We start from the raw sequence: 22,263 nt of genomic DNA, 5'->3' as shown, positions 1-22,263 counted from the left end.
GACTGAAACTTGGCTTAATCATGGTTAGTTTCTCTGAACTCATCCCCGCTAACTGCCAGTTTTTCAACTCCCCGCAGGAAACTGGTCGCAGCAGAGGTGTCACCGCTGATATCTACGGCAGCTTTTAACTACAATTATTTCTGTTGGATCTGCATTCACCTGTGCTGTGTGCACTTGTTTATCGTCCTCTGAAGTTCGTTTAACAAGTCGGTTGGCAAACTCTTCCTTGTGATTGGTTTGGTCACCAGCATGTGACTGCAGTTATTGTTTGAATGGAAATGCCCTTTTCTACATCCAGCAGCAAGCTCCTCTCCGTACTGTCTCTGTGAGAAGTGTGCAAACTGAAGCATTTGTGTCACTTTTACAAGTGTTACTCCTGGTCAGCTCAGAGTTACCATGTGTTTGCAGACAAATATGAAACTCTAGTGGCAAACCTGAAACTCTGCTAGCAACCAGAACAAGGAGGTTTTGGGTGCAGCACCTTCTGTGCAAAGATTTTGTCCAGCAAGCCAGCAACCTCCAAAACCACTGCCAACCAGTCAGGGAATGACATTTTTCTTCTGGAGCATCTCAAATATTATCCCCACCTGGCCAGTGGGAAAGAATGCAGGTTTAAGGTGCTTCACCTGTCACAACCAGAGGCTACCTGAATGTATTTACTTATCCAGCGAGTTGGAGGAAACATATGACTGTACATAATATATAAGGAGCCAAAGCACAAACAGGCATATTGGAAATGCCAAATATAATGGGTGTCAGCTGGTCAGCTAACAGTAAGTTTGAAATCTATGTATATTTTATAATCACAAGAATGTATGTGGTTGCCTAGTTACAAGGGGTGGCTCATCCCGCCCACACACTCTCCTCCTCCCTCTTGACTCAGTGTGCGTGTATGTGTGCGTATATGTGTTGTGACTGTGTGTGTGTCAGATAAGTCAGAGGCCCACTGCAGGCATAACGTCATAGCTGGGTTCTGTTGTACTGACACAAATAGAAAGAGGAGGATGAAGACTCAAAGATGAAGCTCGTGGTTGTGGAAAGGTGACCTTTGTGCAGCCTCACATTCTGATCTGTAGAGCAGTCTGCAAAAAACAGACCGATGCTGAACTGATACAGAAAATATCTGCCATTAATCTCATTTCTGGTTCAGTTTTCTGTGTTGATGTGTCCTTAGGCCTCAGCACGATTCACTGAGACCCTCCTTCACTCCCTCCAGGTGTACTGTCTCACTCTGGCCATAGGAGGGTGACAAAGCTGTGAACGTGTCCAGCCATTATCACTGAGCAGCGTGTGCTCTCCAAGCTCTGCTGTAATTGCATTTCTCTGTGTGTAATCTTGTTTACCAGAGGGGGGGTCTCCATACTGTGTGTACAGCTATAACCCACAGCACATGCTGGTCTGACTCTTGGTCTACAGCAACAGGCACTCGCAGCCTTAATGATATTGCCAAATAAATCAATGAATGGAATCATAAGGATTCGTGGCTGAATTAATGATCTCATTATGAGCTCACCACAGGGACGGTAGTGTGGAGTTCTGGAGATGGCACACATAAAACTGCACAAAGATTCATTCTGAGTCCAAAATATTTTGTTTTGTAGACACATATGGTGAAAAAATGATGTTGGACACTGTGATTCTAAAAGTAGGAGCGCCTATAGACGAGAGAAAAGCTAAGAAAAAAGTTTTGCTGTGATTGCACTTTTACAAAGTAGCCTAAGGAGCTATGTTCACTGTGGTATTAATATCTTAAATGCACTGAGGTTTGCAACCCTATATATTTAAAAAACAGCAATAAGGTCTTTTGTGTAAGAATATTAAACAGCTGTTGATGTGTATCAGTTTAAATGATTAGAGCATTTATCCCCTATTTGCCAAAACTTTGGAGAACAATTTTATATATGGTGTATCTGACATCCTTGTGTTGGTGTTTATTAACCGTCGTCCAGGGTCAACATTGCAACTAACCAATCATGTTGTTGTGTGTCACAACTTTGCATGAGGAAGGAAAATGTGTTTATATAAAATTAGCTTCTGCAACAAATGGTAAGCAACCAAGTTACTGTTGCAGTTAAATTCAGGTTACGTTCGTCATGCTGGTTTGCTAGTGATAGCTTTTAATAGCATTAGCTAGCTTCTTTGCTAATGGTAACTGAATGCTCAGACAACTTGATTGATCAGTTGATCCTGTCACCCATACAGAGAGGGTCATCACTGACCTTAACATGCATCAGGTTTCAAGTGAGAATATTAAAGATAGCATTCAAGCTAACATCTACCCCTTTATAAGGAATTTTTGTGTATTTGTATGCAATCAGAATTCTTAGAAGAGCTTTAAAGGCAGAATGCATGCAAAGGACTTTATTTAAAAGGTCATGTGCTCTAGTCTCTGAAACCTTTTTATTTAACGTGGCTACCCTAATCATATCCCTCAGTGACTTACTGGGCGACCTGAGGGATGTTCATTAGTTAACAATGTCCTAATTTGCTGTGAATACTTGAAGAAACATTTTAAAAAGTGGAAGCAAATGAAAAGTGATGTCGTACTAACCAGTGTTCCCTTTATTCCAGGGGGACCCTGTGGGCCAGGCAACCCCTTTTCACCCTAAATGCAAGAACACAAGGAATGAGTTAAGGTCACCCACTTGTGTCACCAAGAGTTCTGACACAAGTTAGTTTCAGAGTTTACCAGCGGTCCCTGTAGGCCTGGTTCACCAGGAGGTCCTCGGGCCCCCTGTGGATTACAGCAACAGAAGGACATGATTACATAAAGCTGTATTTAGTCTTCAGCTCAGCTTCAGTGAACTGCATTTTATTTTTGTTCAACACATTTACATGCAAAGGTAATGTGACAATGATGTAGTAACTGTCTACAGATGTCAAATAAAGATCAAGTTTAAATTTGAAACTGTGAAAAGGTGGGAGCCAGTGCCTGATGATGAAATGATGGGCTTTGTTATGACAGTTTTCAGACGGACAGCGTCTAAATAATTCCACTGCTGCTTCACTAAATATGTAAATTGTATAGTGGACATATATATTGGTCCAAATGTTCCTGTATTCTCACCATCTTAGTGATTCATCATCACTGGCTTGAAATTTTAGCTTGAAAATTGTGTGACATCAGAAAGAGCAGCTGACAGAAGGATCGCCTTGAGCTCCGTCTGTTAGACTCTTTTTGTTAAAGCCTTTGCAGAATGAGTGAGAGCTCCAGACCGAGCAGGCAAACAGATCTTGAATAGAGACCTTCTTTTGTAAACTGCTGTTTCAGAGATCAAGCGTAAGCTGTCCAGCTCAAATAAGGTTCTGCTGTTGTCACTACAGCTGTCTGCATGCGCAGGAGGCAACTGTTCACGTTTCAGCATTCAAGCATTCAGCTCATGCTGGTGTTCATCTTCCACTACAGCTAATAGAAAAAAATTGTGGTTCTTGGATTCTGCTTGGAAAAACTTTGTAGATATAATAATTTAACCTGATTGAGGTAATTATCACTTGGTGTGTCTGTGAAGGTTCTCAGTCATCCAGGTCATCGTAGTCAAAGGAGTTTGCAAAGAAAAGCGTCTGGACTTCTTTAAGTTGCTTGAAGACGTTTCACCTCTCATCCGAGAAGCAACATTCTCGCATGAAAATATCTTAAAACGTTATTTTGTGACCCAGAAAGAATAATATTTCAAACTCTGCCACTCTGTGTTCCTCCGCCACTGCCTCGTTTGAGTTTTGGACGAAATGGATTCTGGGATATTGCATTTCGTCATTTCGATCTGATTGGAGACCAAAACAGCCAGTCAGATTTTTTTGCATCCAAGTCTGTGATTGGCTGGTTTTGTGGCACAAATATAACGGTGTACAGAAAGAGTTGAGCGCGCACGGGCAGAAATGTTAAGAGCGCGAGCAACACATTGCGAGCAAGCGCAAATGCAAAAACTGAGCGAGAGGGGCTGCTATTGTGTGTGTGTGTGTATGGATAATAGCAAACACTGAAATACATTTTTTGCACGCAGCAATGAATTTTGTTCACTCAAATTCAGCTTTTCTTCGCTCAAAATAAATTTTTCCTCAAAATGCGACACTTGCACCTGCAAATGTTTTTTACGTGCGCTCAGAATAGTGGCACAAAAATAACGCCATAGATGGTTGGTTGGTTGGTTAAAGGAACTATTTCTTATTAGGAGTCAGATTTATTTAAGCATGTGATAAATCACTTTGCTTTTGACTTCACATGACTTCACATTCTGACCACACAGAAGCTCAGAGAAGCTTTGTATGTCTAACATAGAGTTTTTAGCTAGTTTTTAAGCAAAGTTCCAATACATTTTAATGAAAGCATCCTATAACTCACAAACAATCCTATTTATTGAGCCAAAGAAGACTAAAGAAAATCACCTTGAGCCCAGCTGTCATCACTAAAGAACTCATGTGTCTATATCTAAGACTGTGTGGGAATCAGACAGCTTAACATGGACATGGAGACAGTTCTGTGCAGGACCTCTGTTATAAGTCCATAACTGCTGGGACAACACAGCATGGTAAAACTACTTACAATAATAAAACCTACATTCACCAGCATAGCATGTGAAAACCAGCTTGATTAGGAAGGGAGGGTTTGGCTTTGGGAAGCAGTGGGGAGCTGTTCAGCACGCGATACTGCCTGCAGTGTGTGCTCACTTGTGGGTATCCACTGCAATAGACTTTATTGCAAGCAATGCATCAGCAAAATGCTACTTGGTGTCTGGATATCAGCACTGGCAGCTGTGGAAAAACTAGCTTTGTGTGTATATGTGTCCTGTTAAAAAGTGGAAGTGAGTGTGTGGCTGTGGGGTGTGGCAGTGATGTTTTACCACTCATTTACATTTACAGACGTAGGATGTAGAAGTGCAAACATGAGGAGCTGCAGGATGTTACAGCAGCCTGAGAGTGTTTTTCAAGTAAACTTGTAAACTTCCCATATAAATAAACCCGAGGTGTATTTCTGTCTTCCTCACTGCCTCATATAAAAGTATATTCAAGCTACAAACACGGCCAATTTGTAATTTTAACAGTAACAACTAGTACTACATGGTAATCCATTACACCTAACTCTGCAGTAAAGTCACTAAAGTCCATAAAACGGCAGTAAGATTGTTTGTATGTGTGTTTCTGTTGGCTCTAAAATGAAAATAAAAAGTGTCCATTCTAGTGTTTTGCTGTTGTGGAGTTTATATTTAATACATGGATTTGAGCAAGTAGAAAAAAATGATTAAAGAAAGAGCTCAAAGGGCGATGTACGCCGGCTTTAATTCTGAAATATGGCTCAGGCTTCAAAAACACTGGCTCCCACAGGAGACTGAAACAGACAGCAAGCAACACAAGCACACATGAAATATGCACCTTAGTAAGTATAAATCTAAATGACGTGTTGTAAAACCAAACATGTATAAACAGAATTTGGGGTGAAAATATGAATAAAGTGCTGTAAACCAACATTCTTTCTAATTAGCAACAGGGGCCAAAGCAGCGGCTGAAAATTAACTTTTCACTTTTCATTTGTTCGTGAGAGATGACCCACAGCTCCCTGGATCTAATTTCATGTCTTATTAACTGATATGTGTTCTTTTTTACATCTTGGCCATTAGCAGAGCCAGAAAGGAGCAGACAGTTGTTTCACGCCTTGCTTCTCATGTCGAACAACAAAATAAGGTGCTGGGTGACAGTGAGACTAATCACATGACCTTATAACAGGACTACAGCATCTGTCTGTGGGTAAAAACTACAGTTACCTTTATTCTGTTCTGCAGGATCTGACCGTTCGTGTTAAAAAGACATTTAGATATATGTGTAATGTATGTGTCAATTTAAGTGTAATCAATATAGAAACAGGACCTTTAATTATTTTAAATGCACTTGTATATACAGTATATATATACTATGTATATGCAAGTTTAAGGATTTTGTGGGAAAGCCAGGTCTTCATATGTGCTCATAGGCAGGTCTCAGACTGTCCGAAATGTGTTTTTACAAAGAAATAAATGTTAGAAACTTTCGATGACTGACAGTTGTGCAAATGAAATGTTGGAACACTGATTGCACTCAGTTTGTGAATGAAGCTCAAGATATTTTCTGCTACGTCAAATGTAACCTTCAATTTATTGTAAAAAATGATCCATTCTGTTGAGTTTAACGGACTCTTTTACACAAGAGTCTGTATCCAGGATGGACTGCTCCAAGAGAAATATAATCAACATTAATCAATGAGATGCAGTAAATTTGTTGGACAAGTAGATAAAAGACTTTTTATTGGGAGAAAGTGACTCCCACGATGAAGTGACTGCCCCCGTAAAATAGATGAGTAACCTGACTGCTCCATGTTCAAGCGCAGAGCTTTAAAACAGCTTTTACCATCTCCTGTTTCCTGGTGTGTGTGTGTGTGTGTGTGTGTGTGTTTACTAGCACACAGCAGCGTTTAAAAGCTGCAATTAATTTCAGCTCTTGTGTTAATGTCCTGATTGCACTTTCCTGCAAAACTTTACGTGTCAGTTTAAAATCAACGACAGCACTGAGTTAACTGTTTATGTACAAATACATATTAATGATTAATCAACTCACCGGGGCACCTTGAGCTCCAGCAGCACCAGTTGGCCCAGTATCACCCTTCTCTCCCTGTGGACACAACAGACATGTCAGTACCTTCCAGTTTGGAAGTATCCAGACATTAACTGGATTCTGCCTCATCCTGAAGTCTACACTCCTGACAAAAGATGCATTAAACTTGTAGCCTAAGCATAAATAATGTATTCCAGTGCTTCCAGCCTGCAAACACAGGAGATATACTGTTTTCCACCTAAACATCAGGACTTCATAGCACCTGGAAAAATAACGTTGACGTGTAGAATCTGTGGAATCCCCGTTTAAAAAGAGCAACCAGTCATGAAAGATGTCAGTCTAGCTTGCATCTTCATAAAAGTATCTGCTTTTGTATTTTATGTAAGCTCCACAAAGAAAAATTATATGTATCTGTGCCACTTGAGTCTGAGAGAACTGCTTGGAATTGTTGTGTCGTGGTAGCGGCTCTGTATTGACGCACGGGCGCAGCTTGTGCAGCGTGTCCTGTGGTGAGATCTCGCACCGAGCCCGCTTCTTGTTAAAACAAAAATATAAGGCAACAAACAAACACATTTATAAACCACAACACAACGTGCATATAAAGTTTTAGCCATCTGCAAGACAGCAAAGTCCTGCGAGACCACTCTATACCGCTCAACTGTGTTTGTTGACTGTGTTACAACACAAGTGGTATGTGAGCTGGTTCCAGCGTGGACCGCTCTAATACACTGGCACCGGCAATGAACATGCGAAACAAGCTGTAAAATGTATTCTGGTGCTGCAGGCCATTCATTTGTGAAGATTTCTTCACAGCTATGATGCTGCTTTGCCTGCTGAGCAAATGTATGAGAAAAGAATTTTTCAGATTTTTAAAAGAGCAAAAAAAAGATTATGAAACCCAAATGTACTAAAAGCTTTTCTTAAGCCTTTAGTTAGATGTTATGAGTGTATCTGAGTGCTTTGTTGTTGCTTGAATCCAGTGAACGTCATATTAAAACTGATGGTTTCCTCTTTCTCATACATTTTCTCTTTTTCCTGCATAATGTATTTTGTTCATCTCTGACTCCAAAGATCATACTGTAGTCCTTCTTCTTTTGAAAGTAGTTACAAATAAACACTTTTCTTTTATACAAGTGTGCACGCTGTGTGTTTAAACAAGTGTTATTCAAAAAAGGAGACCAGTGCATGTGTTGGGGGGGTTCAGTAGTGTATTGGTGCTCTAATACAGGACAGCATGTAGAAATGTAAACTGTATTTTGATGGTAGTTTTTTTGCTCTTTGAAAGGTTTTGTTTCACTGTTTCTGTCAGTGTGAACCTTCTTTGTATCCTGGGCTTGTGGTTTTGTTTTTTCCCCTCTGTGGATTTCCTGTTGTGCATCTGCAGCACTTTTTGTTCACAAAGTAAGTTTTGGTAAAGATTTTTTTTTAGGTTTCACTTGATGGAAAAAAATCTTAAACAGCAAAGGATAAACAAAAAGAGAAAATGATTGGCACCAACTATGTGAGTTTGAAAAATATGTACCTCCAGTCATGTTAAATAACAAAGCAAACTTGTCACAACATAATAAGAAAAAGTAACCTGGTACTTGGCAGGTACAACCTCAGAAGAACTACAAACACTGACATATTACGCCATGTCATTTTTTTCTCTGCCAAAAATTAGACCACAATGCAGAAGCGCTGTGTGAAAAACTAAGTACATTATAGAAATGAAGAAGGAAAACAGCAGCCAGCTGCCTGTATTCAGATCAAATCAGCGAGTAGAACCACCTTTATAAAAGCAGAAGTTTTGCTGTGCAGTATAAAATAAATAAATAACATACTGATGATTCGTCACGGCCCGAAACGTGTCACAGTAACGCCAAAGGTGCCCTTCCACATTCTTACGAGACGCTCCGGATTCTTAATCGAAGTGCTTCCCTTGTTATTCACTTGGCGGCTTTCTATTGCAGCCCTAACCTTAACCTTAACCCTAACCTTACATTTACAGATTCATTCTATCACGCTCTCATGCCTCGGATCGCATAACATACTGACGATTTGTCACATAGCTTTGGTATGTTACATGTTGGGATGAGAACGTGTGGAGAATTCAGGCATGCCAAGGAGGAAAGACATCAGCAATGATCTTAGAGATGTTACTGTGGCTGCACGTCCGTCTGGGTGGGGATATAAGTCCATTTCCCAACAGTTTGATTTCCATCATTCGACAGTGAGACTGTGGCGAACATTCTAGACAGCTGCCAGTCTTCTCAGACTGTGCAATGCTCAGAAAAACTGCAACAAACCCAAGAGCAGACTGAAGCATGAGTGACCTTTTCAAAAATACGTTAGCTATAAAGAAAAAGGATTTGATGTCAGCTGTCTGCTGCAGATAAAGAAAACAATGTGTCGGCATCATCCGAACAGTGAAAGCAGGGTGAGCACTTAAAGTGAGCCTGACAGTAAATTGCAGCGCTCGCACTTCATAATAGATGACGAACTAAAATCGTAAATGAAGCTAACAATAGCATTAGCATCCCCGGAGCAGCCTCAGTTGTCAGATTAGATTCTTGCTCTTGGAAATAAATTATAACATCTTCGAATATTTATACCGATAAGCCAAAACCTTCTGAGGAGGTTTGTAACGAGGGCCCGTTTCAAAGTCTGGGCTATATTAGACGGCAGCTGAAGGGTCGGCTCTCATAGTAAATGTTCAGGTGTAAAAACCAAAGTCATTTGGACAAGAGCCAAAGTGATATGGTGACTGAATCAGAGCATCTCAGAAGTGCTTGTGCGGTCGGCCTGACACCACAAAGGACACTGAGAGGTCTTTTAGTGTCAACAGATGTGTGACAACAGCAGCATATTAACAACAGTGGAAATAGTTTACTGTACAGCATTCACTGTAGCTCTTAGCTGAAACCAGTAACAAATACTGATCTAAAACTCTTACAAAGTATGGCACGCTTCCATCTAAAGATTCAAACATGGGCACATTTTCTTGAAGATGTTTTCTGTTGGCTTAAACCTTCAAACTAGATGCAAATAACTCTACAGCTGAATGGAAGGCATCTACAGGTCAAAGTTCAAAGTTTTAAGGACTGATACGTTTAAACATCTGATGCATTTTTTTATAGAGACCTTGAAAGGATAGTTGTATTAGCTTCAGTAATCAGCTGACCATCTAAACTAATAGTAATCTAAACTAATAGTGTTAATTAAATAAATTACATATATTTCTACAGAGTCAAAGAGCTGCACAGGCCCCTAAAAATCATTTCGAGGATGTTTTGCTATATTCCATCACCTTTATTCAACCTTTCTCACCTAGCAGCTAATTGCTTGTTTGTTTGGTCCTAAAATATATTTTCCTTTTCCAGTTACAAAGAAAGTCCTGTGCAGTAATGTTTCCTGGCTCTCAACATATTGAGCCAGGACTTCTTGTTAACCTCAACACAGCAGCGGTCTAACTTTAGACCTGCAGGGCTTCACGTACGACAGCTTGAGGTGTGAAACATTTCTCTGGTGTTCGAGCTCTGTGCTGAGGTTACCGGGTCCCGCCAAGATAAAGTATATTTTGAGTGCACGGTTATGAACGTTGGCAGTGAGGAAACAACTGAATTAGCTCTCTGTTGCATCTGTTTTCTTTTGAAGTGTCTCGCCGAACTACGCACATAAACCCATAAGAGCAGCAGACCTCATAATTACACAGCCAAGACACCCACCACAGCCCAATAAATGACAAGATGACATAAATCTCTGGGTGTCTAGAACAAGAGAAAATAGACAACACACAGAAGCTGGCCTGACACGGTCGTTTTATGTAAGCACACTAATCCGGCACTTCACCCTGCCTCCCGCTGTTAAAGACTGAAGAGCCAGTGACAAGTTGATATCTCTGAGCTAAACTGAACTTAGACACATAATATTTGGAGATTTGAAAGAAAAAGTCTGTAAGAGATAAAAGCAGCACACGCAAAAATGTAAGAACACACTGTGTTCTTATAGGAGAGGATCACACAATAGCTCACTGAGGGCTGGGGGTGGGGAGAAGCCCAAAACGCAGTGGTGGTGTACTTCAAGCAACAACAAGAGCTGGTGAATGAATGAGGGAAAGATGTGACTGGAAAAGCAGATTAGAGTCTTGATTGGCCAGCTGATCTGCATGTCAAACATAACCAATGATCGTGAAAGTTGGCGAGCAGTTTGAGCATCTGACCAGCACCTTGGTACTGCATCAAATCACAGAGCATAACCAGATTACAGGCATTCGGGCCTGAAACTCCTTTTGAAATCCACCAAGAAGGCCTGGGAGGAGCAGCTAGAAACAGTTTACCTGGAGGGTCATCTACTCCTCCTTTCTGTTAAAAGGTTCCAGTTGAAGTAATTTTATCTGATAAGGCTTCCTCCTGACTTCCCTTTAGTGGTTTCCTGAGCACATCCAACTGGATGGAGACCATGCAGCATAACCAGAAAATGCTGGTATGATTGCATATCCCGGGAATGCTTTGGGATCCCCCATGATGCTCTTGGGAAGCCTTTCAAGTTGTATCAGATGTTCCCCTGCTGATGCATACAGTAGCAATAACATATTTAGAGCTATCTATATCTTTCTCCCAACCCTCAACCACTCGTTGTTGTACTGGAGAGAATTCAACAACGAGCAGCATCACCCGGTGCAGCTCATTGCTTGTTGGGTTTCCCGATCTTATAATGTCTTACACTGAAAGGCAGCTGTAGTTGTAAGGTAGCAGAGTATATATGAAACTGTACTGGCAATCTCTAAAGGTACAGGAATTGTAACCTGTTTTACCAGTAGGTTAGCTAAGATAACAGTTCATCAGCTACAAGCTGAAAATAAACCCAAGAGTTGGGATAATTGATTAGTGACTACTTTATTCCAGAAAGCATGTCCACTTGCATATTTTCAAAGTTGGTGGAGTCCAAATATTCCGTATAAAGGGAAGCATCTCATTTTCCTTAAATGAGTAAACAGCACCCATACTCCCCATATTTACCACAATTAATCACCTCATTAAACAGCTTAATGTGTGACTTACAACAGTTCGGTATTGTTGAGGAGGTATTTAACTGTGTAGCAACATGTGAAGACTTCATTCAGTCACACTGAGGTAGTGTAGTTTATTTCCTACAGACTTTGGTAGCTGACTGACAAAATCTGAAACACTGATTGGCGAGCTGTACGGCTATTTCCCACAAACACAGATACTTGTTCATTAGTGCTAAATAGTGGTGTAATAAAATACAAGAATTTAACTTAGCAAAACTGAAGGACAAACTTCTTGGACAGTCTGTGAGATAATGTCATTAGAAATGCTTCAACTCAGCCGAGGCTTCACTTATCTCATTCTATCCGCTTCACTTGGATGAGGTATTCCTGCCAACTCCATGCAGCACTGCCTTTGATGTTGCTGGATAAGTAGCTCTCATACTTTAGCTAAAAGTTGCTTCTTGTTACATTTTTGCTTCACTCTGAGCTGCTGCCTGCTTTGCTCTGTGTGTAGGTGGAGGGACACACATACATCTTTGAGAGGATAATCACAGAGTATTCCAAATTTAGTCATAGTCATAGTCAAATAAGTGTCAGTCCTTTAACTGCATGTCAGCCCACTGGTTTTTTTATTTGGGCCCCCTGGTAAACTTTTTTTTGATTAACTAAAGAAAAAATACCCTACACTCTGTTGGGATGCCTTTTCTTTTAGGCTTCTGAAGTGGTTTTCCTCTAAAAATTGAGGGAGTTACTCAAGCTGCAGTGTGCAATCCGTCTGTTCTGCACAGCCACATTTTGCACACATATGCATGCGTACACACACACACACACACACACACACACACACACACACACACACACACACACGTCAGGTGTTGCTATCCTAGTGGTGACATCTCATTGACATAATGCTTTGCCTAGCCGCTTACCCTAACCCATTTGTAACCCTGACACTAAAACCACATTTTGAGTCCCAAAAATGCCTTCGCACTAGTGGGGACTGAGATTTTTGGTCGCCACAAAGATGTCTAAACAGGCACGCACACACACACACACACACACACACACACACACACACACACCTCCTCTTTCCAAACAGTAACTTTACAACTGCCTTTATGTGATGCATTTTGGGAAATATTGGTATTAACAAATAACACGGGTTATCCTTCCCAAATGGACAATGCACGAGCCGATTTAGTCAGAATCAGAATCTGACTACTATATAATATTCCCAAGAAGGAAATGTCTTTGTTGCAGATGCTCAATCAAAATACAAGTACGAAAGAAAAGTAAGTAAATAATAAAATAAGTAACAAGACATAACAAGAAATAGGCAAGTCAATGTGCAATACATTAAAATAAATACCTCAAAGCTAAATTATACGACGTAAAATACAAACAAGACATGGTAATAAGAATTAAGATGTGTAATAGTCAGCCATATAGCCTTAAATAGAAGAATATAGATTTTAGCTGCAGGGCAGATACTCACAAACCCACTGAACTGACGAAAAGAGGAATTATTAATAAGAAGTATCTATCGGCTGTGCTTCACAAATCATTTTTTTAAGTACAAAATATTTTAATCTGTGTTTTTAATATTCACTAAAGTAGAAAATTATATCATGATAAAACAATATTTTGAATGAAATGTCTGATTTTCCTGTTATAGACAAAGAGCAGTTGATTTTTCATATTCGCTGTCTCATATTAACTAATATTTTATTGCAGTTTTCTTATCTGTTTCTTAAGAAGTCATTTGTGAAATGCCCCAAATGCCCAGCTGAACACTTCAGGGCTTTCATTCTAAGCCAAGGACCCTCGAGTGGCTCTATACATCTCTTACTTGTGGGCAACAACCAATGATTTGTAGGCCTGTCAGCCTGAGGGCGAGGGAAACTAACTTATGCATGTACTTAAGAGGTCTCTGAACTCACTTCCAAATTACAAGAAACAGAGTTAAAAATAAACCCAACCTAAACGCTACCGGCTTCCTTTTGATCTGTGTAACTAGACGATTGTCATTTGTTGGCTCATTTAAGCAACATCATTTAAAGGATCCTGCGGTTTCATTGGCCCCGAGAACATGCTTCGCTAATATTATTAATGGGTTTTCAAATGTATATGGATAGCCAAGCCCCATTTGAAATCTTTAAACATCTCCCCATCCCTGGTTTCCAACAGATAACAGATATACTGTTAGTAATTACAGGGCAGCAGTGATTGGCACACAGTATCTTTATCTCTTTATCTCTCGTAACATGAAAACCTCACACAGCTGCATCTGAAATGTTATAGTTTTGGGTGCAGAACACTCAGTATCTGGTAATAAGAGACCTACATCCACCACAGAGCTGATCATTTCTATCTGACTTCACTTGAGTGTGAAACATCAAATCCTAAATTCTTTGAAAATGCGATGCTGCAGCTTTATGAGTGTGATTAAAGGCCACAGTAGCAGCCTAAAGCCGTCTACAGTATATCTAACGTTAGGCATCATTAACATTCAATGGGGCTTCCACGGATGGGTGAAAAGAAATTCTTTACAGCTGATGAGGGAGACCACCTCAGGCAGTGGCCACACTGAGAGCTTTTTACACTGCTATACATCGCTTTTTCTTAACTGCGTGGAAGTTGTTAGAACGGGGCTTTTACAGACTAAGAGCTAGCTATTTATTCAGGCGTCATGTCTGTGAAGGTTCTCAGTCATCCAGGTCATCGTAGTCAAAGGAGTTTGCAAAGAAAAGCGTCTGGACTTCTATGAGTTGCTTGAAGACGTTTCACCTCTCATCCGAGAAGCTTCTTCAGTTCAGGCGATTAGTAACAACTGTTCAGTTGTACTCTGTGTACTCCTTTAAATGATGCTTTATGCTTTTCCCCATTATAATGTTCTGTTTTGTTTTTCATTTTATCACCAGCAAGCAAACTAACATTTCTGAGGATAGAAGCGCACACCTACAACTGATCAGACCAACAACAGTTTGCAGGGGTGTCGGTCATCCTTTACATGAGCTACATGGTTGCTATTTGCAAAGGCAGGTGGAAACCTGAACTGGAAGGAGGCCACAGCAAGTGGAAACCTCCTGGGGTGAAAAATGAAACCAGTGCAGAAGTACAAAAAACCAGCTGCTGCTATTTGCTGACAGCGCTATCCAACATGACACCTGAACAACCTGAACAAATGTAGACCACCTCAACATTCTATAGAAATCTAGGACCACAGTTTATTGTCCAATGTGAACCCCTGTGTGCTGAGGTTATGAGTCCCTCCCTGTGGCAGCAGAAAGGCTGCTTTGCTCAGCTGACTTGTTGTGTCAGACCTGAAAGGAAGCTCTGTCCATCTCACCTGTGGTTGTGCTCCAAAATAAATGTTCTCATCAGACCTCAACAAATATTAGAGAAAGACTAAATTGTGCACCCAAAATAATTTTCTGTACATTTCTGTCCAAATTCCAGTTTGGTAAGAGGAGGAAGGAAAAAGGGAATCATGTCAAACATATACAGTGGTCAGAAGTTTATGGATGTCATGGTCACTTTAGGCTTGGAATGATCTTCTTTGAACTGCTCTATTTCCAGGGTGAGCTGATTGTATAGCATGCATCTTTAATCATGTACAGAATGAATTTAATGTCTTTTATTTATTCTGCATTATTTAATACACATCAGGTCAGAGTTAAACATACAGGCTCAAAGATATCCTTACACCGCACTAATATTTGGTGTAATGTCTCCATCAGATGCTTTGATAGTGTCAACAACCTTGTGTCATAATTCTGGCTGAAAATTTGACCACTTTTCTTAGTAAAATTAGTAGAGTTCCTTTAAACTGATTGGCTTCCTAGCATGGACACGACTTTTAAGCATATTCCACAAATTTCCAAGAGAGCCCATAGCTTACTGTTAGCTTTGATGTGTGTCCAAATTTCAACCATCTATTGATTTGAGTTCCCCGTCTTCATTATTCCATCCATTCTGTGTAATGTAGCAATACCACTGGCAGCAAAACAGCCCCAGAGCATCATGCTGCCATCGCTACTTTTGACAGTTGGTGCATTTTTCTTAGGTTTGAAAGCTTCACCTTTGCTCCTCCAAACATACCTCTTATCATTGTGGAAAAAAGAAACCAGTCTCTGTGTCTCCTGACCATAAAGTTTTCTCTCTCTTCCCTCCATGATGATGTCAAACTTGCTTCTCTGAGGACAGTGCCTCTGATATTCCAACAGGTTCATGGCAGGCTTGAGCCTGGGTGGTTCCTGATCATTTCCTCTCATCTGAGCGTGGCAGGTTGGATATTCTTCCAGACCTTGGCAAAGTGGCAACACATCTGAATAACTTGAAATTATGCATAATTATTTGAACTGATTCTCTGTTTTATAGGTTCACCCAATTCTTTGGACTTGATCATAATCACTAACGAGAGGTTAACAGAGCTAGGTCCTGTCGAGTCAAAGAACAATATAAAATCTTTAACTCCACTTCTTCCAAGATTTAAGTGAGCCCATGTGTCAAGGATGAAGAACAATATCATTTCACAGTATTTCCAAACGTGAGCCTGTGAGTATTTTTATAAACCTTTATGGATTACAGAAAATACTAAATAATTTAAACTCGTGCTTTTTTTAGGTTATTAAAGATGTGTGCTGTATAAAGTCTTCCTTTCATTCAACAATCAGTCCTTCAAACATGTTGGTATGTTGTGCTTCCTGGTAATCATTATGATGGTCAGTCTTCCCTGACTCTGCTGCAGGAAGAAACTGTATTTGTTTGTTAGGCTTGCTGCATCGGTGATGCAGCTCAAGTCACCAGCTTAGTTCATCTTAGCGGCTCTCTTTACTTCACTTTCTACTCAATTTACTTTACTTATAAATACTATAAATTAGGCATACAGAAATATATTATCTCAAAATTGTACTTAATCTCTTTAGGGTAGGATTATGTTCCCATCTGTCCTTCATATGGAAAGTAAACATGTTTGTCAGACACAAATGGAAACCTTAATAGAAGAGCTTTAAGATCAACGTGCATAAACTCTGTTTGAAGGGAAGATGTTATCATTCCTGAAACGCTGCTTGTTTAGCACGTGACTGCTACCACCATAATCCTTCTTCTAATGGTCCCAATGGTTACCTAGATGTTATGAGGAAATAGTATATGTATTTAAAGGGCCATTACTATCTATTAATACTTACATCCTTAAAGCTAACATTTATTTTCCTTTCCTATCTAACAGCCTTGTCTCTGGTAATGATGCACAGCTGGAAATGTATGCACGTACAAAGTGTTTATTAAGTAATTGTTCAACAAGTAGTTTGATGCTGGACAAATCGCAGAGACTGCTTCTAGTCTGGATGCTAAGTTAAGCTAGTTAACGTGTGCCTTCATGACCAGATGACCAAAAATGAGGATCCGTTCCAAAGCAAGGAGCGCTCTGGATACAGTAGCAGCCACATGTTCTCACACATGGACACCAAATGTGTACCAGCATCCTCCACTTGCTAGAGAACACTTTCAGATCCTTGGAGAAAGTAGTTTATTATGATAGCAGGAACAGGCCCAAATTACTGAGCAGAGTGGCCGAGAGTCAACGTGGAGTTCAGAGAAAACTCAAAATAGCAGTGTGCACACTTGTAGCTGGTGGGTGTGGACTCGCGCTTGCAGATGTGTGCATTTGCTCTTTCATTTAGCCACAGCCAGCTTGCCACAGGAGAACATCCCATGTAGTGTGTGGCTATAGCCCACTACTAGTGTTAATTTCTCTAACTGACAGAAATGGTGGGGGATGAGATTATACCAACATACAGCCCTACTCTATGACTCATATAAGAGCAGCGAGACACAAAAGCTGTCAGAGAGATTTGCTCACATAATTCATTCATGGACTTGGCTAGTGTAAGTTACAGGTATTTCTTCCTTTACGGCACTTTATTTTTACCCTGCATGTGTTTCCATTTGGTCAAATTACTCCCATTAGGAGCATGCTGAAATAGCTATTAGCAGATCCTCTCTAATGCAGCCCACCCATGGATTTATGGACCACTGTTGCTGGATTACTTTTCTAGGCTGCTAAAGTAAAAATTGCAAATGTGCTGAGTCTTAGGTGGGGCCTAATGTCCTTTTTTTAGTTTTTTATATGAGAGTTTACCTTTATTTGTTTGTCCTGTCAAATGTACATATCTATCACTAAAGTTTAAAACCCCATGAGACAAATTACCAGGGAGCACAGGGAGTATCTTATTCCCTACCACCCATATAAAATATTTATCCCATCCAGATGGGTCTTTATAAACTATTTCACTTTCCAGAAGACAAAACAGTAAGTAAGAAGTTGGATATCTTTATGTCTTGTTTCTGCCAGCTTTGCAGTTTTAAAACCTTTTAGGTTTTTTCAAGTCTGAGGCCACAGCATGCTTTGCATTAGCTTACACTAAGACAATAAAACTGCTTTTAAATCGTCTTTTGTTTAATATGTTTGCACTTCTCATTGTTTTATGATCCAAGCTTAAATTCTTATTCAAATTTAGCCATGGTACATTATCCACATTCAACTCTTAAATCTAATTCCTTGACACAGATCAGGATCATTCATGAAATGAAAAGGCTAGCCTACTGTCTGCTACTACTGTAGTAATACTGTCTTCTTATGCTGTCTTATGCTACATAGCCAAGTTACAGCTGGCTAACTAACCTCCACACTAACATGAGTTTTTTCAGATATTAGTTTTATCAGTGGTTGTGTAATTAATAACATCATAAATGTTATTACACATATAGCATATAAACACGTTTACATTTAAATTTCTGTTAAAATTTGTCAAGAGGAAGATGAGAAAGAGCTGGGCTAAAAATACAGCAAAGCTCAGTGAGGCTATAAAAGTAACCGCTCAGCAGCGACACAGGCTGACTGTCTCCAGGCCACGGCGCCCTGAAAGAGTCATTTGTGATAAAGGAGTCCCAAAAAAGTACTCAGAGCGTCAGAAGTTGGACGGTTCTACATTGTAAACTCTTTTTTGACTAATCATATGATTAACAAGTATCCAATAGATAGTGGATTTCTCAGTTTCATGAACCATAACAATCAAAATTAAAAATAAAAAACTTCTCACTTGACTTGTAATAAATTTAAAAAAGTCATCTTTACCTTTGTTAAATGAATTATGAAAAACATTTTACATATATTCAAATGTCTTTGAGATAAACTAGTACTATAGCAAAGTTTAGACGAGAGCAGCTTACACAGAGGTCAGAAATGTTTTTAACATTTAATGTCCTGCTCAGTTCTGTTATCAGCGTCTGAACTGTCACATAAAATAAATGGCAGCCACTTGCTGGCATACATTGCCTTCAGTTTCAGTATGAATATCCATAAAGACAAAAGTGTGCGTCCAGCTTTGTAACATCAGCTTAAAGAAGGCTCGTTCTACAAAACCACTGCTTTGCCAAACAAACTGTCCTGTATGCAGAGCGTGATGCTTCCCAACACTTTTGTGATGAAGCTGCAGACAGATGCTATCGCTCCATATCAGTGTGGACCACAAATGCCACTGTGGTCAAATCAAACTGTTCACACATCCTACAGAAACAGAGCACTGGTAGCTGTTAACAGCAGCACGCATGTTAATTGTAACAGAAATATTCTCTATAGTGTTGGCACCAGATGTTCAACAATCACAGAGTGCAATGTTTGCAACGTGAACCGGACTCTCAGAAACTACAGTCTGCACTGACCTTTGGTCCCAGCGCGCCAACCAGGCCGACACGGCCTGGAGGTCCAGGCTCCCCCTGGGTGGATGAAAAAGTCTGTGAGGCAATATGGAGCAACATGTTCCTTGTAATGGTACAGAAGGTGGAACAAATCCCATGCACAAGCAAATGGAAAGCTAGTCTCTGCTCTACTGTTCAATTAGGAGAAGAAATATTCTAATATAAACACATCAAAGATATTTTTGATTAGTTAAATTTTGAAATATTTTTGCTTGCCTTGTTTAAACTGCTTCAAACTTATCATAGCTTATCTTATCGAGAGTTTTGGAATAATCTGATGATCTGTGATATCAGACAGACGCCTAAATTTGAAAGGCTTAGCATCCTATAAGCATCAGCTAACTCACTCTACATCTTACCATCGGCCCAGCTTCTCCTGGAGGTCCTGGCTCTCCTCTCTCACCAGGGAGACCCTGCACATGCAGAATGTTGCTAATATTTAAATGTGATCACTTTTAAATAATAACTTAACCATTTTTTAATTTTAATTCTGTTGGTCTACATACAAAATGTTTCTTTAGAGTTTCAAACTCACATTAACAGCAAAGTTTTGTTATTGTGCTGGAAATGTTGTTAGAAAGAAATTAAATTCAACAAGATGATCATTGTGAATCTTTTAAATGTCGGTGCTAAATGTGGCAGCATTTAAAGACTCGTGTCCCTGTATTCACCAAACACAAGCAGTTAGTTTGATCTACATGTAAACGGAGCAGATATGGAACCACCAGTGTTTTAGAGAGTGGGTATAGTGGCCCAAACTGGTTCTTTTGTAAGATGCTGTAGTAATATTGATATACATCACTATTAATGTTTCATATCAGATAAAATGTTATTATTATATTCATGCATTCCTTTAACACCTGCAAATGTCACACTGAGCAGAGTTTTTATGGCGTGAAATTATTCTGTGAGCAAAAAGGTCTAAAGCAGCGGTGTCAAACATAAGGCCCGGGGCCCAAAATCGGCCAGGCAGAGATGCTAATGTGGCCCATTGGACGGCTTTGGAACATGTGAAGCAGGGCGTAAATTTTTAACTTTGTATTTATATGTTTTACAGCTTTCACTACCAATAAAGAGCTCCCCCACAGCCAATCACACTTCACCGATTACGTAACAGTCTTAATTGTTCAAATGTCTAATTTAGCCATTTCTGTGTTTTGTGATTTAACAAAAACTTTCTGTTTTATAATCACAGGAAATTCTGAAAATGAGCTACCTGAACTTTTTTGAACATTTATTTCTTACAATTTAGGAGATTTAAGAGTGAATTTAAGAATCATGCAGAAAGATTTACTACAGCAGCATGTACAACGTTATAACACTGGCTGTAGTTTTGGGGGGAAAAGAAGGAAAACAAACGCTTCTAATTTCAAATGACATTTTTTAACAATTCATTTTATTTTTAACGATTTGTTGTCATTAAGTTGTCTAAAACATTGTAAAGCATTATCAGTGGCTTCTTGTGCCTTGCAGTACAGCAACACAAAGCAGCACTAAAATGAAAAAAGTGGCCAAGACACCATAAAAGTTAAGAGAGAGCTGCAAAAATATATATGTAATATATATAATTATTTTCAGAAAGTCTGTGGGACTGTTGCTCTCCCAGTCTTACCTTAGGTCCTGGGAGACCTGGTTCTCCTGCTAAGCCTGGCTCGCCTCTGTCTCCCTGCAACAGATTGAAGAACTGTCTATAAAACAACCAGTTTGAATAAGAACAAACACTAATGCTCCTGATTTTCTAACACTTACCTTTGTACCTTTAGGACCAGGTGCTCCTCTTGCTCCTGTCGGACCTGCTTCACCCTGCAGAGGAAAGACAGGTCAGAAAAGTGTTCACTGAAATAAACAGCATAAAGTATTTTGATGTGCCTGTTTCCTGTTATACATTTGCAGGATATTCAAAGGCATAACTTATTAGGCTTATAGTTTGATCACATCTGAACAAACATGTGTGATGTCACTACTTCAGACGTCCTTTATGAATAAAGGCATACAGAAAGACTTTCCTCCAGATTATGCATGACAGTCACCACATTTTAATTTTTAATTTCTTGGGTACACAATCATTATCGCTCTGCATTGAACTCCTCAACATGCAAATACTAATTTACTGGTGACACAGACTTAAAAAGCGAGTCACAGCCTATAGCGCCTCGATGAATCTCCAGAAACGTTTCTGTCTTATAGCCACCAGCGCTTTATGTTGAGTGCAGTTTTCTTCCTTGTGTCAGACAGTACGACATTATTGTTATTAATCAAAGGGAAAGACAACCAAACTGATAAATAATGTTCCATAAAGGATGCGTGGAATGGGTGAATAATACAGGGAGGAGTAGCTCACTGAGGACATGCAGCTCTGTACAACTCACGCAGAAACAGAGAAATGAAATGTGTCTATTCAAAGCCATTATCATGGTATTTCCTTATACCTTCATCCCTGGAAATCCCTGGGGGCCAGGATCACCAGGTTTTCCTTCTTTACCCTGAGAACAATTCCATCATGTTCAGACAACATGCATCCAAAGATAAAACAGAATGAAAAATGTCCAAAGTTATCAGTACTTACAGGCTTGCCTTCAGGCCCTGGTGGCCCATGTGTCCCTTTCTCACCTGGTGAACCCTGTAATATAAAAATATTCCATAATGACAATCAGAAACTTTCTTCTTACATTACGACACAACAGCAGCTATGCCATGGCTCTATGAATGGCAAGGCTGTGGTTGCCCATCGCTTCAACCGTCCCAGAATATCGACAATGATTTGCCTTCAAATTTGTTCCCATAACATTTAATAGAAAGTACTTTCAGACGCTCCACCACAGTGGATGGAATCACAGGCATGATTTTACACTGAGTGGACTGGCACTGGGAGTTCACTGGCTCATGACCCCCTGAAACAGTGCGACTCGAACCAGGGATCTTTTGGC

General features: G+C 39.9%; 1 protein-coding gene across 1 annotated transcript in view; it reads right to left on the bottom strand.

Moving 5' to 3' along the window:
- Positions 1–22,263, bottom strand: part of si:dkey-225n22.4 (collagen alpha-1(XXI) chain) — a 56,085-nt gene that overhangs the window by 22,749 nt on the left and 11,073 nt on the right. Inside the window, exons 12-20 of the mRNA XM_039617208.1 lie at positions 21,903–21,956; positions 21,766–21,819; positions 21,086–21,139; positions 20,949–21,002; positions 19,696–19,749; positions 19,301–19,354; positions 6,583–6,636; positions 2,690–2,734; positions 2,552–2,605 (exon numbers count right to left, since the gene is read on the bottom strand). Coding sequence (XP_039473142.1) covers positions 2,552–2,605; positions 2,690–2,734; positions 6,583–6,636; positions 19,301–19,354; positions 19,696–19,749; positions 20,949–21,002; positions 21,086–21,139; positions 21,766–21,819; positions 21,903–21,956 — 477 coding nt within the window. The remainder of the gene's footprint in view (positions 1–2,551; positions 2,606–2,689; positions 2,735–6,582; positions 6,637–19,300; positions 19,355–19,695; positions 19,750–20,948; positions 21,003–21,085; positions 21,140–21,765; positions 21,820–21,902; positions 21,957–22,263) is intronic.

Source organism: Oreochromis aureus, linkage group 9 (genome assembly GCF_013358895.1).
Source record: "Oreochromis aureus strain Israel breed Guangdong linkage group 9, ZZ_aureus, whole genome shotgun sequence".
NCBI lineage: Eukaryota > Metazoa > Chordata > Actinopteri > Cichliformes > Cichlidae > Oreochromis > Oreochromis aureus.
Note: the sequence above shows the minus strand (reverse complement) of the source record. Positions and strands in the feature narration are given on the sequence as shown.